At 41.0% G+C, this 12,252-nt stretch overlaps 1 protein-coding gene across 1 annotated transcript; it reads left to right on the forward strand.

Moving 5' to 3' along the window:
- Positions 1-522: 522 nt before the first annotated feature.
- Positions 523-5,263, forward strand: LOC102211508 (neuronal pentraxin-1). Its single transcript, XM_005737333.1, has 5 exons — positions 523-1,053; positions 1,411-1,618; positions 2,333-2,574; positions 2,921-3,100; positions 3,961-5,263. The coding sequence occupies exons 1-5, from the start codon at positions 622-624 to the stop codon at positions 4,180-4,182; spliced, it is 1,284 nt and encodes a 427-aa protein (XP_005737390.1). The 5' UTR covers positions 523-621; the 3' UTR covers positions 4,183-5,263.
- The last annotated feature ends 6,989 nt before the right edge of the window (positions 5,264-12,252 follow it).

Below are 12,252 nucleotides of genomic sequence, written 5' to 3' on the forward strand. Positions count from 1 at the left end.
TTCCTATGTTATGTTTCTACTATTAATTAATATACTGTCACCTGTTTATGTATATTCTTAGTGCCTAGAAACTATAAATGTTAATGAACAAGGTTTCGAGAGTTAGAGATATTTACACATTACATATCATCACTTCATCCTTTTTTTATTCAATAAACGGTTAAAATAGTGAAAATAATGTTTCTGTTATTTCAATCATTTCAATTTAAGATCAAATCACGACTGTGACAGAAAACTGGAGACTGGTTTTACCCTTTATTTAACGTTACGTTATTCTGAAGGTTTGTTAGCAGTAGACTGAAGACAAGTGATTGAGACTTCACGTGAAACGTTTTGCATCCCCTCCTCTTCTTCTTCCCCGATCTCATCTCACTTTGTGGTGTACACGCACTCTCTGCCACTGTAAGTGTTAGGACAGAGTGAATACGACCTTAAATAAGGGGCTGGACTCTGTGGGCTTGGCAGAACCCGCTGCCTCCCCTCAGTGATGCAGTGAATCTGCGCTGGTTTGTCCGCTATATAAGCCGCACACAGCAGCGCGAGTCTCACAGCTTCAGTGGACAGCTCCGTGGTGCTGAAATCTCGGAGACACCACTCTCTCTCACACTCAATCCCTGACGCATGACTGGAACCATGGAGGGATTCTCGTGGAAACTTTTTCTACTTTCCTGCCTGGTTGTTGTGGAGAGCCTCGGGCAAGACTTCGGACAGACGCAGTTTATTTGCACGTCAGTGCCCAAGGATATGGACTTGTGCACAGCTACGATGCAAAACAGCGGCCCGGCGGAAGACCTGAAGAGCACTATCATACAACTGCGGGAGACGGTGCTGCAGCAAAAGGAGACCATTGTGAACCAAAAGGAGACAATCAGGGAACTAACATCCAAGTTGAGCCGCTGCGAGAGCCAGAGCCTCCCTGCGGCCGCAGGACCTGGCGGTCGGCGGCCAGGGTCGAAGAACACGATGGGGGATGTATCTCGGGGCACTACGGATACTCTGGCCCAGCTGGGACAGACTTTACAGACGCTCAAACAGAGACTGGAGAATCTAGAGGTAGGAAAGCAGAGCGAGTGGTTTGCCGACAAGATCAAAAGTTAATTAAATAGCCTCCATAGTTAATTAGATTAAAGGATAATATTCTTTAACTCGTTGATTGTGTGTTGCTGCGGCTTTCTGCAGCTTGTACTTGGGGCCACATGTGTTTTCTAACATATTTATCTGTTTGTTGGAGAGAAGCTCCGTGTAAAGTGAAATGTTCCGCAGCCTATAAAATCAAGCGAATAGCACGTTTAAGATAAAGCTCTGCGCTTGGCAGTGAGTAGAGTAAACAGCTTCCAGGGACTTTAAAGAAAAAGAAGTCTTCCCTGTCACTTCTTTAACCCCCTCTCTGTCTCATTCTGTCCGATGCAGCAGTACAGCCGGGGGAATAACACCGTGCAAGCAAACAGCCTGAAAGACCTGCTGCAAAACAAGATAGATGACATGGAGAAGCAAGTTCTGTCCCGGGTCAACACGTTAGAGGAGACCAAATCCGGATCGAGGAATGACACCGAGCAGCGGAACAGAGTGGAGTCCACGCTCACCTCTCTGCACCACCGGATAACAGACCTGGAGAAAGGTGCGTTTGGATTTCAACGGGCACGGGACTTTAAAGCTGCTCGACCCCGTGTTGCTTTCACGGCAGTAAAACGAACCACGGCAATTTAAAAGCTGATTAGATGTAATTTAATTGTGTTTCACGCTCAAGGACGTAACATCCCTTAGAAAACTCCCCACCCCAAACAGGTAGCAGCGGCAATGGGAAACCTTTTTACCGCAACCATCACATTGCGCACAGATATGAGAGAGTGGTGAGGGGAGCTGCATTGCTTTGCATATCTCAGGCTCTGTTTGCACTTTTGCTTCGCTGAGTTTTTGTTTTTCAAAGAATCTGAAGATCCAGCTTGTATATGAGCCTCTGCACAGGGGATTAGTGAAACTTTGCGTCGCGCGCCTCGCACCGGCGCGTTTTGGAGCAAATATCCACGGTCGGTTCAAATTCCAACACGTGCAAACGCGCGTGCGTATGTTAGACCGAATGAGAGGGAGGAGACAGAGCCATCTTACACAAAATATCACAGGATCGCAATGGTGCAAAGAACCATGATGGAAAAGATTGTATGAAACTAGTCAGCCCTCAGCTTCTTTTGCTTTTTAAAGACTCTGTCATGTACCATAGTTTTACAAAATGTATGTAGGCGTATGGATGTTCAGCTTTCCTGTAATTTATCTCTAGACATATGAATAAAATGCTCACTACTAGTGCTTTAACTAACAGTAATCTCATCAACAGGCAAAGACACCCGGCCAACAGATAAGTTCCAGATCACTTTCCCCCTGAGAACCAACTATATGTACGCCAAAGCAAAGAAGAGCCTTCCTGAGATGTACTCCTTCACCGTGTGTCTGTGGATCAAGTCCAATGCTTCGCCTGGGGTGGGCACCCCCTTCTCCTATGCAGTTCCAGGACAGGCCAATGAACTGGTGCTGATTGAGTGGGGGAACAACCCCATGGAGATTCTCATCAATGACAAGGTAATGAAAAAGCTATTATCCTGGAAGCAAAGTGAATTCACACGCTTCTCACCTTTGCAGGAAGTGTATGTAACACATCAAAATAGTAATTTACAGTTGGGGAAAGCTGCAATACTTTCTGCTTGGATGAGTCAGGGTAACCTGACAGCTTCTCTGTAACACAACAGGAGGCTGAGTTAAAATAGGTGCTGTTTGAAACAGAAGCAACCTTTTTATAGAAGACGAGGAGATATGTGATATGGGGGGAAATGATTCAGCAGGAAGGCATCACGATGTGCCGAGTCTGTCCTACCAAAGTGTGGAAGACATATTGAACAATGGAACTTACGAAATGTCTTTGCTCCAGGTTGCAAAACTGCCGTTCCTCATCAATGATGGAAAATGGCATCACCTCTGCATCACGTGGACCACCCGTGACGGGATGTGGGAGGCCTTCCAGGACGGAGTGAAGCGGGGCAGCGGGGAAAATCTGGCACCATACCACCCCATCAAACCAGAGGGTGTGCTGGTCCTGGGACAAGAGCAGGTGGATATTAATTTTTAGACATTTAATCCTACACCTGTTTGGAAATAATTCTCAACCAATTATGTGATTAAATTTGAACAAAGATTAAAAGTGGCAATATTTATGAAATGAGACCATGGGGGCACTGCAGAGGTGGTCAATTAATGCTTTCCAGTGTGTGTGCAAGGCATGAATTTTGATAGAGAAGCATAATTTGAGATCTATTTTACAGAGAAAACTAAGCAAGATGTATCCTCCATACTGCAATCATATTCTTAAATGAAATCCAGCTGCAGTTTTGGCTTTCTACCTGGATCAAGTATTTTCAGGAGTATGGAAGATAAAAAATGGCAAGAATTTGTAGAAAAGGAGGCATAATTTAATTCCTAAAACGGGACAAAAGATATTTCTATTTAAATTTTGTCTTTAGCTTGAATTAATTCCTTTTTCAACTTTATTTCCCCCCATTTTATTCATTAATGTTAGTGTAGTTTTCTCGTGTGTGTGAGCCTGCCAGTGATCAACTATATGGCAAAACTTGCCAAGCCCTCAGCCCGTTATTTGCATAATTTAACATAAGTGTCTGAAGTAAACTGAAACAAACTAACAAATAAACTGAAACTATCATTAGTTATAACAAATTAAAGGCATAAATTTATTTATTTTCAAGATTACATTTGATCAATTTTCTCTCTTTCTTTTTGGATCCTGGCACTTTTTGTCCTCCATAAAGAGGATCCCACTTTAAACAAGAGTGTGTTTCTTGTACAAATTAAAGCCCCGAGTTTTTTCATCTTATAAACCTTAACTAGTCTGGATAACTTTGCAACTGTCCTGTGAAAACCCCCAAGTGAAATGCTTAACATCCCTTTGTTTCACAGGACACGCTGGGAGGAGGCTTTGATGCCACACAAGCCTTTGTTGGTGAGCTGGCAAACTTAAATATCTGGAATAAGAAACTTTCTATCACCGAGATCTATAACTTGGCAACCTGCAATAGCAAAGCATCGACTGGCGATGTGTTCTCCTGGACAGAGAGCAACATCGAAGTGTTTGGCGGAGCGACCAAATGGACCTTCGAGCCTTGCCGTTCAGCCAACTGAACTGCATCTCACCGCTGAAGAAAGGCCTATCTGTATTTCTGAGCTTTTGTCGTTCTTGTCTTCATTTGACGTTTGTTAGAGACTATCTGAGTTATAAGTAAGCTTAAATCTGGGATTTCCACCATTCTTAGGTATCCATGTTGCAAAACAACGCTTTTCATCTTGAGGAAAAAAAAAAGAATCTATTTCATCTTGGAAACCTCAGTGAGAAAGTATTGCTATTATCCTTTTTCTTTCTTGGACATTCAGTTGAAAGCACATCTAAGCTTTTCGTTTGGCTTATTTCGTCTTGGACTGGCAACTGGCAATCTGCGCCTTACGTTTGGACAATTCACAATCCAAGTGAGGAATTACATAACCACTCTCGCCCCCACCCTTCCTTCAGGAGAGTGGGAGATTACGCTGTCCGTCCAATTCTTGTCAGTGTTTGGCGCTGTAAAGTGATGTCTGATGCGGTACAGCTCCCCGTGACCCCTCCCTTCCTCCCATGCCTCCCTGCCACCCTCCCTCCTCCTCCACTTTGCCCCGCCCCTCCGGAACTTGCACTGTGACTGATGAAGAGGAATGCCAGGAGAGGAGGGTACGTTGAAGGACACTGCAAAGTCAAACTGTGGTACAAGTCGATTTGTAATCATCGTTCGCTTCAAGTGTTTCTGTAAGAATGTCGTTAACTTGCCAACATTGCTAGAAGCCTGGGTGCCTTGGGCTGGTACAAATATTCAGCACATTCGGTATGTTTTCAGTTGCAAATTCAATGTTTACTGGTTTCTGTTTTTTCTTTTTCTTTTCCCCTCTGAGCTGGGTTGAGTTTCTTGTTCTTCTGGTAAACGTGATTTAATTACAGTTTGTTATCTGACATGACGTGTTTTGGCAGGTGTTTGTACTACTCTGTATTAGGAATGTTACAGTAACTGTATAGTAACAGCATGAATGACAGAGTGCTGTGAAAGCATTGTTGAAATCTGCTTTACTATCTTCTCCGGGTCTGGGTTTTTTACTGTATTGTTATATGCTCCAAGCATGGCAAAACTGAGAGATGAAGAATTTAATTTTTGTAATAAAATTGTGATACTTAATGTCAGAGTGCATTCCTGGCTTTATGTGAACATTTCTATAGTAACAAACAACAGTAAGTGGAGTTTTTTTTTAAACCAGATAGGTGAAAAAGGAAGCGATAGTGACGGCCACAAAGCAGAAAACAAAAAGAAACTGCATGGAGTGCAGTGCAGATCTTAAGGTGACTGGATAAGAAAATAAGCCCTTATTGCCAGGTTTATTATTTGTGGCGTGAGGTGCAGCGCCTGCACTACGGCAGTCAGAGGGGGGGAAAGTGTCTTGTCATAACAGTTCAAATAAATTCAGCCTGAACTCAAACTTTTAACTTTAAACGTTCTTTGTCAGTTAACTCAGATTACCTGTTATTATGGCACCAACTATTTCCAGTGATACAGTGTCGCCGTTAATGCTTCCTGAATTTAAATCAGACACTTAATCTGAAGCTCAAGCATCAAACCGTGAAAGCAATTTGTCCAACCACAGGTAGATCATCCTGGGGAATTTTACTCAAAGACATTTGAGAAATATTCTTCAGTGTGGGCAGCTGTTGTATTTGTTTCTCACCAAGTATTTTCTTAATTAAGAAATCTTATCAGGGCCTTAAATATTCATCATGCCATGTGGTGCTGAATAATTTCTGCTGGGGTACAATTTGTTGATTAATTATACTGCATTTTAATCTAAAAAGCTAAAAAGAATGAACCAAAACTTGACTAGAGCATTATTGGAGGGAGAAAAACAAAACAGCTTTAGGCTTTTCATTCTGTTTTCCACAATAATTATTCATTACATCTTTGGCTTGACCTTGGAGTGAATGTTCTTCAGACCACGCTGAGTGGTCATCAGTTGCTTACATTACTTTTAGTCTCACATTAAAGTGGAGTCTTTTAAAACTCCCATGAGGACATCAGCTTAGCTAAATAAAGGAACAGTATATTTTTTGTTGTTGACATTTTACTATTTTTCATATTAAAGTGAAAACCAGAATAAAAGACACATAAAGGAAAGAACTCACTCCTCTCAATCAAGATCAGAATTAAATAGTTTAAAGCACAAAGTACAACCTGCATTAAAAATTCTTCCGTCACAGGATTTTCACACTTCCTGGGTGTGAAGGATTCGAGTGAAATTGTTTGTCTCATTCAGTCTGTAACATTTGGTTTGTGAGGTTTGCCTCTAAAATAAAGCTAACAGCTTTTGGGGTTTCAAAAGAAACGTTTCATTAGGAGCATTCGTGTTACGATTGTGTTCTCCTATAACACAGGCAGGAATAGCTACAACCAGTCGATAACTTTGGATTTCTAATGGGATTTCACCTCAAAAATATTCCCACATATTCCAAAATTTCTCCACCAAACACAACCAGTCAGTGTCACTTTAGCCTATGTTTGGTTGCTTTTCGTTATAATTTGACAGGATGTACATATGGTCACATGTAAGGAACCACTCTGTTAATCTGGGGCTTGAGTTACAACACAAACTCATTTCCAGTTTGAAGTTTCTGAATCTTTGTTCCATACATTTAGCTAATGATGTAAACTTTGATAGCCAGGCTGCAAATAGATATGATTAAACAATCCTCTCTCAGTGCTTTAATTATATTTAAATAATTCTTTGGCATTTTAGGCCTTTATTGACAGCAATAAACTGGTGCTTGAGGGGATTTCAACTCATTTTTGAAATGTCACTTACCTGTCAGATGCTTTGAGCATTTGATAGTTCAGCTACAGCGCACTAAAAATTCATCTGGCTATTCTACAAATTCAAACAAAAATGTAAAGTTAAGCTACAGGCACAGAAAAATAGACCTATAATCTTTAGAACATTTGCATTTGTTCCCTCCAGTAAAAACATAAAAAAGGTACAGGTCTTATTATTTTTCTATTATCCCTCAGGGAGCAATGCTGCCAACACCGGTGTGTTGTTTCTTCAGTGGTGGGTCGTTTTTACTCCTAAAATATAAAACGAGTCAGTATAAACACTGACTTTTAGGGTAGACATTAATAAGCTGAGTTAGCATCTGTATTGTCTTTTTCTGGCGCAGCAGAACCAGAAGGACTAAAGACGATCTGACATTTAATGAACTGACAGAATTTAAAAAGAAATCCAAACAGGAGGCCAAAGCAATTGTGAGGAACATGAGAGAGATTTGACATACAATAGAAACCACAACAGACAAAGACAGCAGGGAAAACGGGGCTGGGTATCCACAAGGGAACCGATTAGGAACGAGAAACAGTTGGTTAACAAGACACAGGTGAAAGTGCTCAGCAACAGGAGAAGGTAATGAGGGCGGGGAAGGAAATCACAAACCAGTGAAACAAAAGCATGAAGTGAAACCCCAAAATGAGAAAACTAAAGTTCTGTCACCGCGGGATGAACTCTAACACTACACACAATTACAAAGGACACATGAAGGAAAAGAACCTAAGATGAAAACAAGACTAACGTATACAAAACAACAATAATTAGTGAACGAAGAGATATGTGATGTTTTAATGTGGACAGACTTTTGAGTACGAGCAGATCCTGCTGAAATGCATCTGAGCTTCAGATGCAAAAGTAACCTGATGTCATACAGATCAAGAGCCATAAAAGAGTGGACGTGGACACATTTGGGGAACCGTAAATGCTTCTTAAAGCTGGTTTTGCTCGCTGTCCACTCCAGTCCAGTAACTGCCCGTCTGCCTGCACGGAGCTCCTTTGCCAGGCAGACGGGCAATACTGACACTGTGTTTTTTGACCTTTGAATTTCCTTTGCTGTTCTCCCTGCTCTGTTCCAGCTCACAAGGATCGGGGTCTTGGGGAAGAGCACAGGAACATGTTAAAAACATGGAATAGTGGAATCATTTACGCATTTGCAGGACTATAAAACCAGCTCAGTGATTCCGTCAAGTTCCTTTCACACCGAACTTACTCTTAGATTCATTCAAGTGCTGTCACGTTTTAGATACACAACGGACTGATATTTCAACACTTACAGTGAACACACTTCAAAATTCTTTTCTTTTTTTTATTCATAGCTCACCTGACATCTCTGCTGCTTTAATCCTCTTTGAATGACAGTTACTCTACTGTCATCACTCACTGGAATTTCTTTATTCTTCACACATAAACTGACATTTCACCTGCCGGCACTGGCTCACACACTGAAGCTAAACTTTTAAAAGTCAAGTTTTAGAGCTGGATTCATATTCAGCTAACATTTCAGCGATGTCTGCCGCCTGAAGTACAACTGACACCTACAGATATATCAACACTGTTCAGACTTTTTTAAACAGTTCAAGCATTTCTGAGCTTCAAATTCAACCAGCACCTGAACTCCTTTATTTTTTTTCCACTGTAAACATGAAAGTTTTTAAGAATTTTAATCATTTTGTTTTACTTGAACGTGTGTTTTTAATTTAAAAGTGTTTCCTTTTCTAGTTAACACACTGTGTTTTGTTTCACTCGTTAATTAGCTTATGAATAAATTCATTAGGCCTTGACTTAAATATCATTTGGTAAAAACAAAGTTGTCCTAACAGGCATTTCTGCTCAATAGATTTTTGTGAAAAACTTTGAACTTGCAATGGATTTTTTTCTTTTTAGCAAAGAGAAATTTTGTGCCTAACTTTAATCTCCCATGATGCTCAGCAGGCAGCAACCAGGGTCAAGAGCCTTTGATAAGAATGACAAGGCACTAATACAAAGCAAATTCCTGTAAGACACACACACACACACACACACACACACACACACACACACACCCACACACACACACACACACACACACACACACACATTCTCGTTTTGATATCTTAGTGAGGACATCTAATTGACATAATGCTTTTCTTAGCTGCTTACCTTACCTTGCCTACCTTAGCCTAAACCTAACCATAACCTAATTGTAACCCTGACACTAAAACCACACTTGTGGTCCCCACAAGTATAATAACATTCACATTTTTTGTCCCCACAAAGATGTCTAAACAGGAACACACATAAACATATACAGGGCACAAAAGTATTTCCTCTATTACTCCGTAGATGGATCCCAAACTACTCATCAAATTATAGTTTTGTACAATGAAGTCAAGAGAATTCAGCCCTTCTACAATATAAAACAACCCCCCTATTATGATATACCACAAATTATCCTACAGCTACCTGAGGAAATACTGGCTCTCACAGAGCCACAAAAGCCCACCTCACATTTTGGCGCCACTACACACCCATCAAAGAGCACATAGTCATAATCACTAGGTCTGTTTACTACACACACCTAATACCCTGCCGGGGTAATGCTGATAAGCCTTTACTGAATATATTGTGTGCTTTGTGCAGAATTTAAAGTGGACAGACAAAAACAGATCAGCGCAGACTAGAGGATGATGTTGCACTTTGTGTACATAAGACACAAAGCCACCTCTTACGTGAGCAATCTCGACTGATAACTCGACATGACGTAACAGCAGGAGTTACACTCGCCTTTGCGTCAATTGATTATAATGAAATTGCTCTGTAAAGCCTTGACATAAGCAGCTACAGGCTGAAGGACAATAAGTACACAGATACTTTTGGAAGGTCGTTAGCAATTTTCTGCTTCTAAGGTACAACATATTACATGATGTTATGCTTGCAAAGCACATATTCTAGGACACCTCCTCAGCTGGCAATGCAAACCAATGTAAGATACTTTTTTTAAAAAGATGTTTGTACTTTATGTAAGGAGAAGATGTCCTACTTGTTTTCAGACATCACATGCTATTTATTTAGACAAAGTTTTTATCAAGACTTTTAGCCACGTAGCAGCATTTTAGCCGAACAGCTAATTGTGTTACTTTTTAAGTGATGCTGCACTTTTTTTTTTTACCCCTTTCTACCTATTTTGCATTGAAAGCAACCTATAACATTTTCTCTATCCATTTATTTACTTACAGGCCTAGAAACTGGTCAATGACCCTCTGGCAACCACCAGTCATTTGGAAAAAAGATGGTGAGTTGACCATAGAGGTTCCCGACTTTGCTGTGCAAAACTGGTAGCAAAGAAGGTGCTGTACCAAAAAACCCCATTGTGATTGCTGTGGTCATTAGCACATTAGGTCATTGTTGGGGTTGCCGGTAGTTTGCATGGAAGACATCAACTTTTCTGCAAACACAAAAATGAACTTTTCTCTTGCCAACTACTCACCGTCAGAAAAACCTGAAAATGTGCTGCACGATTCACAATGACTGGTGAGTGTTCGCAAAATCTACCATGCATGGATCAACTATGAGTGACTGCAACAATATATCAGCGACCCCCAAAAATGGCACAGAGGTTTCAGTGCAGCAGCATATCCCTCTTTGTGAACAATTTTACTTTGCAACCTCCACCTGCAACCACCTGCTTACTGGACAGTTAGTACACATTATTCCCTAGTGTGCAGTCGTTACCAGGGGGTCACCAGTCTTAGACCTGCATGACTGAGGCCTAAGTACTGATCCAGAGAGAGTCTTCTCATATGTGGCTTATCCTAAACCATGACTAGTAAATCAACCTACATAAAAATGTGGCTAAAACTGATAATAAAGCACAGAATGAAACCTAACAATATGAAAAAAAAAAATCGAATATATTTTATAATTCTGACAGCAAAATAAGTGTGTTCCACTTTTACTCCAAACTGTCATAACAAAACAGAAGTATTATTAAGGTGAAGCCCCCCCCCCCAGAGTCAAGCCACCCAAGACAGACAAGATTCATGAGCCTAGGTCATATTAATTCCTCTGGGTTTTTCTTTTTTTGTTGTTGGAGAGAGAGATTGAGTGGATAAAGACGTGACATCTTTGCTGACATCTCATTAATTCATAAGCAGTCCCTGGTGGCAGAGGGAAGACAGGAATAATGCTTCAGTTCAGAGCTGCAGCATTTACTGTTGTTAACTTTGGGCGACAAAGCAGCACCATGTAATGAGACTTTTGGTTGTGCCATGCTCAACAAACAACACTGAGAAGAATGTCTGCTGAGAGAGTGTCAAATATCAGCACATAATGAGGCCTTGGACTATTGACAACCTGTTTATTTCTGCCAGTGGATCCGTTTCATGTCGAGCTAAAGGACTTGAAACGGTCAAAGGGATTTAACTCAGAGCAGATGCTTGAAAGCGAACTGCCAACATCAATCTTTCCTCTTAAAAAAAAAAAACAGAGAAAGAGAGCTTCATCTTCCTCCTCTGCTCTTTTTTTCCCTTCTCCCTTCTCCTCCCATGGTGAGAGCTCCAGGTGACAGCGGGGAGTGAAACTTGTGGCATTTACTGATCAGCAGAGGCTTCCAGGAAGGATGGTGGGAGGATAATGAGGCTTCCTGGGCAGCCTGGGATCAAGGTGGATCCATGCCTCCCTTTCTTAGCCAGTCATTTCGGACAAGTGAGGCGTAATCCCTCTTTATATAAAATCTGATTATCACACAAATCTCACCGGGCTTCTTTGGCCCAGAACAGCAGCTGTGAAATAAGCTGAGCACTGGACTGAAGAGGAGCTGAAGGTGGTATACAGTCATATACCTTCATGTAGTCTAGCTTTGCACAATAACATTTACAGCATATTTAAAATTGCAATAATGTATTTTCTGCCTACAGTATCGACACATTAGCATCTCTTAAGTTGAGCAAACAGCTGTCTGTTGATATGTCAAGCAGCTATGGCACAATATTATTCTTCCCTTTGAAGTTGTGCTGTGAGTTATGCTGGATTTGATTTCAAGACTCTATTCGCTGCAAAATAATTGGCCTCAGTTGCATCAGTAGACTTCATTAATGCATTCTCATGCATTATCGTTGAAGAAGAGACTGCATCGCAGTGCTACACTTATTATTTCCTTAAACCTCTCTTCACAATCTTTGAAGTGTAATGCTAATGCTAACAAACAGATTGTGTAAAACTTTAGAAGTGGGGCGAAAGAGCCAGATTTAGGAGCTCCTAAAAGGCAGAGATTTATCTGAAATTGCTTATTCATTGCACAAAGAATTACATCACCTGAGAGGTTGTGCA

This window comes from Pundamilia nyererei, unplaced genomic scaffold (assembly GCF_000239375.1).
Source record: "Pundamilia nyererei isolate P.nyererei 1_Seehausen unplaced genomic scaffold, PunNye1.0 scaffold00075, whole genome shotgun sequence".
NCBI classification, from domain to species: Eukaryota; Metazoa; Chordata; class Actinopteri; order Cichliformes; family Cichlidae; genus Pundamilia; species Pundamilia nyererei.

Bases quoted from the DNA above. Each gene is read 5' to 3' on its own strand.
- LOC102211508 (XM_005737333.1), top strand. From the start codon at position 622: ATGACTGGAACCATGGAGGGATTCTCGTGGAAACTTTTTCTACTTTCC. The intron at 1,054-1,410 runs GTAGGAAAGCAG...TGTCCGATGCAG, and splicing joins AGAGACTGGAGAATCTAGAG to CAGTACAGCCGGGGGAATAA. The intron at 3,101-3,960 runs GTGGATATTAAT...TTTGTTTCACAG, and splicing joins TGGTCCTGGGACAAGAGCAG to GACACGCTGGGAGGAGGCTT.